The sequence below is a fragment of the Phyllostomus discolor genome, chromosome 2 (genome assembly GCF_004126475.2).
Source record: "Phyllostomus discolor isolate MPI-MPIP mPhyDis1 chromosome 2, mPhyDis1.pri.v3, whole genome shotgun sequence".
Taxonomy (NCBI): Eukaryota; Metazoa; Chordata; class Mammalia; order Chiroptera; family Phyllostomidae; genus Phyllostomus; species Phyllostomus discolor.
In genome coordinates this window covers 59,944,751-59,959,253 of record NC_040904.2, presented here as the reverse complement: position 1 = coordinate 59,959,253, position 14,503 = coordinate 59,944,751, and the positions used below count along the sequence as shown (strand labels likewise).

General features: G+C 37.9%; 1 protein-coding gene across 3 annotated transcripts in view; it reads right to left on the bottom strand.

Annotated features, from left to right (window-relative positions):
- RNF13 (ring finger protein 13) overlaps positions 1–14,503 on the bottom strand; it is a 124,131-nt gene that overhangs the window by 83,719 nt on the left and 25,909 nt on the right. For all 3 annotated transcript variants that reach the window (XM_028504448.2, XM_028504446.2, XM_028504447.2), the window contains exon 2: positions 5,037–5,166. Coding sequence is in view for 2 of the 3 variants with exons in the window: in XM_028504446.2 (XP_028360247.1) it covers positions 5,037–5,150 (114 nt within the window). In the remaining variant the exon portion in view is untranslated. The remainder of the gene's footprint in view (positions 1–5,036; positions 5,167–14,503) is intronic.

The window sequence follows — 14,503 nt, the reverse complement described above, 5'->3', positions numbered from 1 at the left end:
TTGAGAAAGTCATTTAACTCTTCCAAGGAAAAAGATACTACTGTAAAACAAAGAAATTGATCTAGATAAAATAGATTGACCAAAGGAAAATACGTATGTGTGCAGGCAGTACGTTTTCAAAAAGGTACCTTTAAAATTAGGAATGGAAATATACAACTGTGCTAACATATTATTATGCCATTTCCTATTATTGAAGAGTTTCACTTTTTTGACCGGAAGTTCAGAAATAAAATATCTAGCTTAAACTGTAGTACTTGTAACACTAGGACTTGGAATCAGTTTTGTTATTGAGTGAGACACATTTTGAAATTGCTTTTTCTTTCCTTAATAGCGAAATAAGGACTATCTCACACTGCTTCTCAAAATCACATTGTTTAAAAACAACAACAAAAACTGTTCTTACCATGAACAACAGAAATAGAAACATCTTTACCACAAAAGTACTTTACATTTTTAGTATTAGAGGGGAGGCTGCTGCTCCTGAAATTAAAGCATGCTCACTACTAAAATGTTTTTAAGATCTTTCTTATTTATTTACTTATTTGTTTTTAGAGAGAGGGGAAAGGAGAGAGAAAGAGAAGGAGAGAAACATTGATGTGTGAAGAAACATCAATCTGTTTGCCTCCCATACACCCTCAAATGGGATGCAGCCTGCAACCCAGGCATGTGCCCTGACTGGGAATCAAATTGGTGACCTTTTGGTCTGCAGGACGATGCCCAGCCCACTGAGCCACACCATCAGGGGACTATTAACTTTTGTGAAGTAGAAAATAAAGTCATCCTCTCTGGAATTCCAGCCTCAGTGATTAATACATATAACAGTTTTGATTTCTGAAAAGGTCTTTTCCTTAACCAGTTCTCAGCTTTGACAGCAGCCTTAACAAAAGGTGTAATTTACTTTTGAAAGTAACAATTATTAAACATTTATGACATCATACTAAACACTTAACAGGTATTTACTTATTTAATCCTTACAACAACTCTATAAAATCAGGCATTATTATGGTCATTCTCCTTTTAGAGAGACCACAGATATTGAAAATAACTTGCTCTAGTAAATTAGAGGACCAAGATTCTGAACCAGGCAGTCTGGCCCCAGAACCCTGGCTCTTAACCCACTACCCTTACACTGTGCATCATACAATCTCATTTTCATAAGAAGTTAAGTGTGACTTAAGATAGTTAAATTCAACTCAGAGTCTAACTCAATTGCTAGAACTCTTAACTACCATGCTATGTAATCTAATCCACTCACACCGCTGGGTCCTTCTCTCCTACTCTGCCTACCGACCCTCACAAGCAATGAATTCTCTCTGACAAATCCCTACAACAGAATCAAAAGGCAGATTGGGAGTAAACCAAACTTGGGTTGCTTTGCTCTCTACTCTCTGAAGCTGTATAAGATGGATACCACTTCTCAGTAAGACCATGGCACTATTCAGAGCTAACAAGTCCCTTGTAGCTTATGGGCCTCAGAATATTCAACATTGATCTCATTATCTCTAAAGTGTGAATGCCCCTGCAAGGTCTAAAGATCCATATTTCTAGGTATAGACCTACATAATTACTAATTTCACATTTCCTTTTGGGTCAAAGGAAAGAGAAACGAGGTAAGAGATAAAAGCAGAAAAAATTGCTAACAGAAACAACAACTACCTAAAGTACCAAGGAATGAATGCTATTAAGAAAAACACTGAAGAACTGAAGTGTGGCTCAGTGGATTGAGTGTCAGCTTGTGAACCAAAGGATTGCAGGTTTGATTCCCAGTCAGGGCACAAGCCTGGGTTGCGGGCCAGGCCCCCAGTAGGGGGCGCATGAGAGGCAACCACATGTTGATGTTTCTCTCCTTTTTTTCTCCCTCCCTTCCCCCTCCCTAAAAATAAATAAATAAAATCAAAAAGAAAAGCAAAAAACAAAAGAAAGGACTAAATCTCTATCAATTCAAACATTTACTGACTTCCACTTGTGTAACTTGCACTGGGTACCAGAAACATGTTTAGTAAGACACAGTCCTGCCTTCCAGGTTCTCATGATCTAGGGAGCTTACTGGCTAGTTAGCCACACACTATACTGGCATCTCTAATAGTCTCTTAGAACTCACCAACTAGTTGGACAAGTACTGTTTCAGGCAATTAACAGTTAAATGGGAGAATTCAACTGCCAAAAATAAAATCATCTGGCATACAAATGCATGACTAAAACTGACTTTATCATTTCAAATGCAGAATCCTAATACCTGTCCAAAATGGAACAAGAATCAATCTGTACCAACTTACTTAAATCTGTATTGCTACAAGCTCTAATTTTAGGAATGTTCTTATTTAAGCAACTCCTACACAGATGATTCCTTCACTAGATAACATTAACATACATTCCACACATACCTACCTGAAGTACAGGGAACCCTGATGGCAAGAACTGACTGTTCTGCTATACCTAATACTTTGTTTTGTCTATATGAGACAGGCTAGTAAGCCAGACAAGTAGAAAAGGGAAACTGAGACAAACAGTTAAACAAGCAGTTTGCAGCCATTTAGTTAGTAATCCCTACCTTCCCTAAACCAGGGACACTTAAGAGTAAATGGTTTGGACTTCTGGTCAAGATGGCAGCATAAGCAGACATGGCTCACCTCCTCACCCAACCACAACAAAATTACAACTAAGATATAGAACAACCATCACTCAGAACTCATAGAAATAGAGTTGAATGAAAGAGTTTAATTCTGACAACTACAGAATTAAAGAACTAAAGAACAGAATTAAAGAACAGAATTTGTACCATCCAGACTGGTACAAATGGGCTGGTCCCACATCCAAGTGTGGTGAATAAAAATTAGGGAGGGATATCTCGGAAGCAAAGAGTCCCACAACCACACCAGTTCCCCCTGCCCAGGGTCCAGTGCCAGGAGGATAAAGTCCCTACAACGTCTGGCCACAAAAAGCAGTAGGGATTGAGTTGATGGAAGAAACTTCTGGAGCCCCAAGTAGTTCCTCATAAAGAACCCACACATGGATTCACCTACTCAGACTCAACTCTCTCTGGGCTCCTGTGCCAGGTTGGCAATTGAGAGGCACAAGTGGCGTGCAGGGGAGGCTGAGGTGTCTGGCATCAAGGCGAGCAGAAGCCAATGGGAGCCCTCCCCCTACACAGCTGGCAGACTGGTACTGATCTAAGATTCCATAAACTTGGTGAACAGTGTTTGATCTGCCTTGGAGATTTCCAGAAACTCTGCCCCACCCAAATTACAGACACCCAAGCTGCTTTTCCATATGAATAGCTGGTCATGCTTTACAACTTCCTAAATCCTCTCAAACATGCAACAACCAGCCTTAGTGAGCCCCAGGCCCAGAACTAGCAGCCTAGATTCACAGTATGATATCACCTGGGAATCTTCAAGCCCAGCACAAGTAGCAGCCATCTCAGATTCTTTTACAGTTCAGGCAGGGTGGCCTACAGGCAAAACACAGGCCTATACCACCCAGGAAACCCCAGGGCTAGCACACACAGTGGACAACTACAGACCACATCAGGGTACCACCACCCTACCTACCCCTGCACAGCTGATCCCCATGGATGGTCAGGTTCGTGGGAAGTGGTCACAACCAATCTTTGCAGCTGACTGGCCTGGGTAAATCCCTCCCATTGATCAGCCAACAGCAAGAGGAGGGTTCAACTACAAGAGGAGGGTGTGCTCAGCCCACTCAAAGGGCGCACCTTGAGTACCCTGCTTGGGTATTGGGAGAGGCTGTGCCACTAGACCCTACAGGACACCTACTATATTAGGCCACTCTACCAAGACATGGAGTCAAAGCAGCTCTACCTAATACATAAAAACAAATACAAGGAGGTTGTCAAAATGAGCAAAGAAACATGACCTAAGTGAAAGTTCAGATCAAAACTCCAGAAAAAGAGGTAAACAAAATGGAGATAAGCAATCTCTCAGATGTAGAGGTCAAAACACTAGTCATAAGGATGCTCAAAGAACTTAATGAGGACCTCAACAGCACAAAAAAAATCTAATCAGAAACAAAGGATACACTAATTAAAATAAAGAAGGATTTACAGGGAAACAACAGTGGACTGTATGAAGCCGATAATCAAATGAATGATTTGGAACACAAGGAAACAAAAGCCAACCAACCAGAACAACAAAAAGAAAAAAGCATCCAAAAAATGAGGACAGAATAAGCAACATCTGAGAAAACTTCAAGAAGTCCAACATTTGCCTCATAGGGGTACCAGAAAGAGAAGAGAAAAAGCAAGAAATTGGAAATCTATCTGAAAAAATAACAAAAGAAAACTTCCCTAATTTGGTGAAGGAAATAGACATATATGTCCAGGAAGCACAGAGGGACCCAAACAAGATAGATGAAAAGAAGCCCACTCCAAGACACATCATAATTAAAATGCCAGAGGTTACAGATAAGAGAGAATCTTAAAAGCAGCAAGAGAAAAGTAGTTAGTTACCTCAGGGGAGTTCCCATAAGACTGTCAGCTGATTTCTCAAAAGAAACTTTGTAGGCTAGAAAAAACTGGTAAGAAATATCAAAGTCATGAAAAGCAGGGACCCACAGCCAAGATTGCTCTACCCAGCAAAGCTATCATTTAGAGGTGAAGGGCAGATAAAGTTTCCCAGACAAGAAAAAGTTAAAGGAGTTTATTGTCACCAAACCATTATTATCCAATTTTTAAATATAACATTATCAAAGTCATTACAGATACACTAATTATCAAGAAAAACAGTAAGATTCTACAAAAATACACAGCACGTAGATATATATGTGCATGAGCACTCTTGGGAATACACACACACTCTCAAGAGCAACATTTGTCACGTACTTATTGAACATTATATCTTAATTAGCTATTAAGCAATAAAAAGATGGGTATGGTCCTCCTACTTTCAAGTAACAACTATGCATATGTGCCCATATGTCTGTAGGTAAACAGCTCATAGGATTCCATCATTTAGAACTTTTTTAAAGCTTTTTTTTAAGGGATGCTTTTAGACAAAAATAAATTTTATTGTACTTACGGCTAAAATGTCTGCTTCTACAGGCAGTAGGTTTAAGAATGCAAAGAGCTGCACAGTCAAGATGGTGTAGACTTGTGTGGCCGACAGCATGAGCATCCCTATGGAGAGCAGCATCTCGCTGTAAAATCACCTGGAATATAAGCAGGTAAGTAACAATGAGCTCTGGTGCTTTGTCCCTGAAGATAAGTGACATGCTGTATTAATTCCTGATGTCCAAAAATATATCTTTTAATTGTAAATATGTGATAATTAAAATTAAACATATTTCAAAAGCATTAGAATTTACACATATTTGGACATTTAGGTAAACACCCAAAATTAGTCAATACTTACACAATTCGTGGTGATTAAGTACTGCGTTTTAACCACAAATCAAACATATTCCCACAGCCCTTGGTTTACAGTAGGGCTTATCTCCTAATTCAATTATGGGGAAACTAGATTTCAATCAAAATAATGATGTAAAAATCACAAGCACCTTTGCTTTAAATTTTCTACAATTTTAAAGAATTTTGTAATTCTTTAAATGATATGTACATTCACTTTTTATTTATTCTAGCATATTGTACTTATAGTAGAGAATGTAAAAAAAAGACACTTATTATAGAATAATACTTTTTGCCCTTTCTCTCCTAATATATACATTTTTCCTTCCCTACATCCTAATGGCAATAGTGCAGCTACCTCTCCCAACCTCATCCAATTCTCTGCATAAGTCCCTATCTATTGTACAGCAAAAAGATACCATGAAAGGACTAAACATTAACCTAGTTGAGTTCGAAATTCTCATCAATAAGCCTCAACCAACTGCAGAGCATACTTAAAGGTGAGAACAAAGTATGCCTTTATAAAGAATTAGTTCATTAAATGCCAGCAACTCATGTAATACCAATTTTGATGATGATCACTGTTGTTAAGGGTGATCACTCTGGGTTTGGAGACTACATACAGATTCAAACTTTGACTCTTTGACAAAATATCTCAATAATTTTTGACTCTTTGATAAAATATCTCAATAATTTTTGAACTACCACCTTACAAACCCATTAATCTGAGAGACGAAATAAAGGTGAAAACACATTAAATAAGAGATTTGTTCCTAAGAGAAAAAAAGTACATTAGCAGTTATCTGTGGCTGGGGTTAAGAATTAAGGAAGGGGGAGGGACAGATATGAACAGGGAATGACTGCTCATAAACTAGGTTTCTTTTCAGGGTGATAAAAATGTTCCAGGTCCTGCCTGGGTAGTTCAGTTGCTTAGAGCATCATCCAAATACACCAATGTCACAGGTTTTTTTCCCAGTCAGGGCACATGCCTGGGTTGTGGGTTCAGTCCCTGACAAGAACATGTGGGAGAGGCAACTGACAGATGTTTTTCTTTCACAGCCATGTTTCTCTCTCTCTTCTTCTAAGTATGTCCTCAGGTGAGGATTGAAAAAAAATAATCTGATAAAAAATGTCCTAAAATCAGATTGTGGTTATGGTTGCACAAATGTATCAATATATTAAAAATCACTGCACTGTTTAAATGGGTGAAGTTTATGGTGAATGAATTATATCTCAATAAAGCTGCTTTTTAAATGTATAGATTCGTTGATACTACTCTTAGGTAAAAATACATTTGATAACATACCTCTGTGCAGAAAAAAAGTTAACATAGCAGGCCTGAGACTTTTATCCTTAGAAAGGCCTCCTTATAAGCAAGACTGGCCCTTCACTGGTAGCTGAGAACCTAAATTTCAGAAGGGTTCCATTGTGCCTAAACTCTGCAAACAATCCGGTTTATGTTGAACATGTACTTTCTTTCTGGGAGTCTGAAATTTTGGTATATACTAGGATACATGAGCAGCACCCAGTGTAAACCATACACACTGTATCTAGCTGCTTTTTGGGTAGACATTTCCATGTGTTGTCATAACTTATTGCTGAGGAATTAAGCATAATCTGTGTGACTCCACTGGAAGGTGACTCTTAAAAGTCTACACCTGGTTTCCTCTGGACTTTACCCATGCTCCTTTTCTCTTTGCTGATTTTGCAATAAATCATACTCATGAGTACAACCATACCCTGAGGCCTGTAAGTTCTCCTAGTGCAGGGGTATCAAACTCTTTCACCGGGGGCCACATCAGCATTGCAGTTGCCTTCAAAGGGCTGAATGTGATTTTGGGACTGTATAAATGTAACTACTTCCTAACAGTTAAGCAAGAGCTCGGTGCTGCCACCAGACAGAAACAAGGTGCCTGGCTGGATAAAACAAGGTGGAAGGCCGGATTCAACCTGCAGGCCTTGTATTTGCCACCTGTGTCCTAGTGTATCACACTGGGATGGTCTTGGGGACCCCCCTAACAACCACATTAGATAATTTCTGATCAAAAATCACATGATTATAACATACAAATCCTTACTAAATAAGGCATAGTTGCTGCTAAAGTTTGCTAGGAAGAAAAATAACGTTCAGTATGTTGACCTCTGATCTGTTTGACAAATTTAATCTGAATAAAAACTATATATGACTTCCCTTGATGTTCTGCAATTGTTAGCCAAATTTGTGGGGTGAGAAGGAAGAGTTTACAGGGAAAATAACTCTACGAACATGAATAATAACCACAACTGTTATTGATCATTTGTAGTAAGAACCACAACTGTTATCGATAACTTGTACTTATTAGCGCAACAGGCATTGCTCTAAGCATGTAACTAAGTTAATCACATCCAATCCCAACAACTCCCTATACGGTAGGTATCATTTCCTAGATGGGAAAACACACTGATAAGTAACTTGCCCAAGGTCAAACAACGAATAACAGCAGAATCAAGATTAAAACCCAGACAGTGTGCTTCCAAAGCCCACATTCTTAGGTAGAAGCCAGGAATTCTATCCAAGACATAGAGAGATTTAAGAGCATCAACAAATAAGTGATAATCTTAATATAAAAATGAAAATTAAAAAGAGAAGAGGCTATAGAAAACAATATATCTGAATGTAAGGGTAGGGAGAGAAAAGAGATTGATTTCACAAAAGTAAAGAAAGAAATAAACTTTGAGATAAACATGGAGGGAAGAAAGGCAGTCAACAGAAGTAAATGTTGGAAAAGAGGCAAAAAGGTCAAAAAATGTTCACATTTCAGAGTCTGTCCAACCTAAACAATTTTATTTCCCTGTAGCCTAACATGTACCCTCATTCTGATCAACTCCCTATTTCCAAGAATGCACCCTGCTATGGCCAGCTCTGTTATCTTCATTCATGTGTTATCCAGAAACTAAAGTATACTTTCCTCTACCTTCAAAGGGAAATTTAAGAGAAAACTAAGAATCCTATGAAACTGTTTGCAAAATTAAATATATGCAGTTTCTGTGAAAGAGATCCATGGTTGTTAACACATTCTTAAAAAGGGCACAAAAGGGTGTTTTTGTTGTTAAATCTTCCCTTCTCAAACAAGTCTTCTGGAGAGAAAGGTTAACAAGCTTAAATTAAATCCTTTGATACTATCTCCTAGCACTTAGACTACTGGGTAAAAAATAAATATAGACTACCCACTGTAATACTAGGCAACATTATTTATTATAACAATGACTTCCCAATCAGTAAAAAACATGAAAGAGTTTAAACTGGAAAGAGTGTATATTAACTAATAAAAGCTTGTTACAGAAATCAGAATAAACTGTTTCCCTGTGGTGTGTGTTTCTTAAAACCAAAAATGACCGTTGAGGTACCTAGAAGTTATTCATGAACTACTACAAATGGCTCTGTTCATATATGACTTACCTACACTAATGTGATACACATCCACACATTTGATCTTATCTCTTACAGTCCAGTATACTCCTTGTTGAGTATAAAAGTTGCACCTGGATGAATGTAAACTTCTCAATGTAGGTTGATACACTGTATCAGTTTGAGCTCCTACAAAGCTCATGACCCTGGTGCCAGACCACGACCAATCAGTTACTGAGAGTCTGAATATTAACCAGAAGCCCTAACCATGGCTGGTCCTGCAGAGTGGGTGTTGTACCTTTCTTCCCCAAGACAATTCTCATGAGCCTCCCATCCTTGAATTTATTCAACTGTTACAGCCTCTTTAATAGAATAGAAATATTCATCTTGACATTTCTTTAGAACCATGTTTAGAAAGGGAGAACACACAGGAACACCTAATAAAATCTTGCTAATTACAAATATCTACCTTTCCCCTCCCTCCTTCCCTTCCCTTTCCTTTTCTTTCCCTCCTGTTCTCTTTGCTCTTTTTCTCCACAAAACCCCCTCCCCGCCAGTAACTACCAAAGATACATCATGACTCTATCTTCATTCTGAGTATGCCTAAAATCAGGTTAAACTTTTTCAAAGGAAGTATATAGCAGAGAAAATGCAAGAAATCCTTGAGAACTACAGAACAGATTTCTAGAAATGTCTCCATGACCATCTCTGATCATATCTAGAGATATGACCTAATATTTAACAGAATTCTAATTACTAACAGACATTTATCTGAAATTAGCTTCCCGACTCTATCAACTGGCAAATTCTCCTTCTACTTGCTGCTCAGTCTGTATCACCTAAAATGTATTCTTGCCAAAATTGTTTAAACTTGATTCTAACAAGCCTTTTTAGCTCTAACTTCAAGTTTACAGAAAATACATGGAATAGGAAAAACAAGGTGGGTGTGTTACTTGAGGATACCACATCAATTTCTAGAAAATTAAATGTAATAAACAAAACAGTGCAGGAAGATAGAATGGGAAAAGAGCACGAAACCGTTAAAGAGTTGAGAAACAATAAATCCAAATGTGAAACACAAAGTTCAAGCAAATCAACAGTAAAACAACAGTTTAAGAACAAGGGGGACAAAGTGAACATAGTCTAGGTATTAGATATGTTTTTAAAAAACTATTGTTAATTTCCTTAGGTATCATTGTAACCACAGAACCTGCTCTAACTGGCATTACCCTGTTTCTAACAACATACTGAGTTGTTTTTCAGGGACAGCAGAACAAAACCATTAAGTCATGCAGTACACACATGCACTGAGGAAAGAATTTTGACCTTCAGTAACAACTGGAACCATTACCACCAACCAAAAAGGTGGAACTTGACTGGAACTTTATCATCAGAATTCTTTCAGAGACTTCCGGCAAGATGGAGGCATAGGTGGATGCACCGTACCTCCACGCACAACCAAGATGGGAACAACAACAATCTAGAGGTAGAATAACACCCAGAACTGACGGAAATTTATCTGAATGGAAGTCGGACAGCCAAAAAGTTGAAATAGACCCGTTTATCCAGACTGGTAGGAGGGGCGGAGACAAACAGCCGGGTGTGGGGCGCGGCTCAGAGAACAGGGAGAATTGGGCGCATAAGGCAACTAGAAGCATGTAAGGCATCTGGGGCACAAAAGATCGCAGTGGGTGGATCCTGAGTACGCAAGCAGCAGCCGGCAGACCCAGTGAGGCAGCAATTATGGAGCAGGGCAGAGCACACAACCAAGGATCCCAGGAAAGGGACTGAGGTCGCACAGAGAACAGAGCTACCGCCATTGTTCCTTCTCGACCCCGCCCTCACATACAAGGTCACAATCTAGCAACTGGAGTGCCCAGCCCTGGTGAACACCTAAGGCTCCGCCTCTCACCGTAGCAGGAGTGACCGACCAAAAAAAAAAAAAAAGAGAGAGAGAGAGAGATGGCTCAAACAGAAGAACAAATCAGTGCCTCAGAACTCATCCTTCTGAGCAACCAAGAGATAGCTAACCCATCAGACACACAGTTCAAAACACTGGTGATCAGGAAGCTCACAAAATTAGTTGATTTTGGTCGCAAATTAGATAAACAAATGCAGGTTACCATAAAAGAAATGAAGGAAAATGCACAGGGAACCAATAGTGATGGGAAGGAAATGGGACTCAAAACAGTAGAGTTGACCAGAAGGACGAAAGAAACAACGAAACAGGAAAGAATGGGGAAATAAGAATTCAAAAAAACAAGGAGAAGCTTAGGAACCTCCAGGACATCTTTAAACGTTCCAACATCTGAATTATAGGGATACCAGAAGGGGAAGAGGAAAAGCAACGGATTGAACACATATTTGAACAAATAATAAAGGAGAACTTCCCCATTCTGGCTAAGGAAATAGACTTCCAGGAAGTCCAGGAAGCTCAGAGAGTCCCAAAGAAGGCGGACCCAAGGAGAAATACACCAAGGCACATCATAATTACATTAGCCAAGGTAAAAATGAAGGAGAGAATCCTAGAAGCAGCAAGAGATAAGGGGACAGTAACCTACAAAGGAGTTCCCATCAGACTGTCAGCTGATTTCTCAAAAGAGACCTTACAGGCAAGAAGGGGCTGGAAAGAAGTATTCCAAGTCATGAAAGACAAGGACCTATATCCCAGACTACTCTATCCAGCAAAGTTTTCACTTAGAATGGAAGGGCAGATAAAGTGCTTCTCAGATAAGGTCAAGTTAAAGGAGTTCATCACCACCAAAAGCCCTTATTTTATGAAATGTTAAAGGGACTTATCTAAGAAAAGAAGATTAAAAAAAAAAACATGTATAGTAAAAGGACAGCAAACTCACAATTATGAACCACACCTAAAGCAAAACCAAAAGAAACTAAGCAAACAACCAGAACAGGAACAGAACCACATAAATGGAGATCACATGGAGGGTTAGCAACAGGGGAGTGGGAGGAGGAGAGAGGGGGAAAAGGTGCAGAGAATAAGTAGCATAGATTGTAGGTAGGAAATAGACAGGGGGAGGGTAAGAATAGTATGGGAAATCTAGAAGCTAAAGAACTTATAAGTATGACACATGGACATGAACTAAAGGGGGGTGAAGTGGGTGGGAGAGGGTGTACAGGGTGGAGGGGAGTGAAGGGAAATGGGACAACTGTAATAGCATAATCAATAAAATATATTTTAAAAAAAGAAAAAGCCTAAAAAAAAATAAAAGAATTCTTTCAGAAGGTAAGGATTTGCTATCCTGAACATCTGGTGTCCACATGCTCCAACGGAAACTTGTTCCACCAGCACTTCCACGTAGCAGCCCATCCTTCCCTAATCCTTTAAATTCCATCCCAAACTCTCTACTGGGGAGACAATTTGAGCTTTGCCTCCCATCTCCTTGCCTGTGGACTTCGCAATTAAGCCTTTTTTTTACTATTATTTTATTAATGTTCCAATATAGTTGTCTCCATTTTCCTACCACCACTTATTGGTTTTTTAATCCAGATCAGGCAGGGAGCCCTTACTCATAACATGATCACAGCACTGTGCTCTTATGAAAAAACCCTTACTTTTGGAAATGCCCAGTGAAGTACCTAGGAATGAAATATCATGATATCTGAAATTTACTTTAAAATACACCAACCAAAAAAAAATTAATCCAAGACTAATAATGTTAAATCTAGGTGAAGATAATATTGCAGTCTACTTTTCTATATTTTTTATCATTTGTATAAGTTTCTTTAAATGCAGTGAATGAACAATTGTTTTAGTGATCTTTTTAGAAGGCCTTCAGTCTCATTGTCTTTTATTATGGTATAATAAACATAACCATTTTAAAAGTACCATTTTAAACAGTGACATTCATGTTGTTGTGCAACCATCACCAGGATCCATCTCCAGAACTTTTTCATCTTACCAAACTGAAGCTCTGTACCTATTAAACACTAATTTCCTACTGATATTCTAGGTATCTCATATAAGTGAAATCATTTTTTGTCCTTTTATGTCTGGCTTATTTCACTTAGCATGTCTTCAAACTCATCCATGTTGTAGCATATTATCAAAATGTCCTTCTTTTTTTAAAGCTAAAAATATTCCGTTACATGTATATATCATATTTTATCCATTCATTCATTGATACACTTTGATTGCTTGTACCTGTTGATGTCTATGAATAATGCTGCTCTGAACATGGGTGTACAAATATCTGTTTGAGTTCCCACTTTCACTTCTTTATACCCAGAAGTACAAATTGCTGAATCATATGGTAATTCAACATTTAATTTTTCTGAGGAATTGCCATATCGTTTTCCACAACAACTCCATCATTTCACATTCCCACCAGCAATGCACAGGGTTCCAACTTCTTCACGTGCTAACCAACACTTTTTATTTTCTTTGATAAAAATCATCTCAATGGGTATAAAGTGGTATCTCATTGTGGTTTTGAATTGCATTTCTCTGATGATTAATGATGTTCATTGAGCATCTTTTCATATGTTTTTTAGACATATGTGTATCTCCACTGAAAAAGTGAATATTCAAGTCCTCTGTCCATTTTAATCAGTTATTGTTCAGTTGCAAAAGTTCTTTATATTCTGTATATATTTCCCTTAGATATATGAAAAATATTTTTTCCATTACATAGGTTGTCTTTTCGCTCTGTATAATGTCCTTTGATGTACAAGTCTTTAATTGTAATGAAGTCCACCTCATTTTTTCTTTTGTTGCCTGTGCTCTTAATGTTATATATAACATACCACTGCCAAATCCAATGTTATGAAGCTTTCCCCCATGTTTTCATCTAAGAGTATGCATCAGCCCTTATGATTAGGTCTTTAATCCATTTTGAGTTTATTTTTGTATATGGTGTAAGATGAGGTCCCACTTCACTTTTTGTTTGTGGCTATCCAGTTTCCCTAAAACTATTTGTTAAAATAACTGCCTTTTTCCCATTAAATAGTCTTGGTACCCTTGTTAAAAATCATTTAAACATATACGTAAAAATTTGTTTCTGGGCTCTCTATTCTATTCCACTAGACTATATGTCTGTTTTTATGCCAGTACCATACTGTTTTGATTACTGTAGGTTTTGAATTCAGGAAGGATGAGACTTCCAATTTTGTTCTTCTTTGTCAATATAATTTTGGCTAGCCAAGGTCCCTTGAGATTCCATATAAATTTTAGGATGCATTTTTCTATTTCAGCAAAAAATGTCATTGAGATTTTGCTAGGGATTACTGTGAATCTAAAGACTGCTTTGGAATATTGATGTCTTAACAATATTAATTCTATCTCGATCCACAAACATGGGATATCTATCCATTTATTTGGAACTTCTTTAATGTCTTTCAGGAACATACTGTAGTTTTCAGTATACAAGCCATTTGCCATGCTTGGTAAACTCATTCCTAAACATTTTATTTATTTTTGCTGCTATTGTTAGAGAAATTGTTTTATTTATTTCCTTTTAGAGTTGTTCACTATTTTTATTTCGTAATAGAGCTAAATTTTGCATGCTAATTATACATACTGCAATTCTGCTGAACTTCTTTAGCAGTTCTAATAGTCTTTTTGTGAAATCTTTGTGGTTTTATACATGTAAGATAATGTCTGTAAACAGAAATAATTTTACTTCTTTCTTTTCAACTTGGGAACCATTTATTTCTTATTCTTCCCAATTTATCTGGCTAGGACTTCCAGTAATATGATGAATAGAAGTGGGAAAAGTAGGCATCCTTGTCTTGTT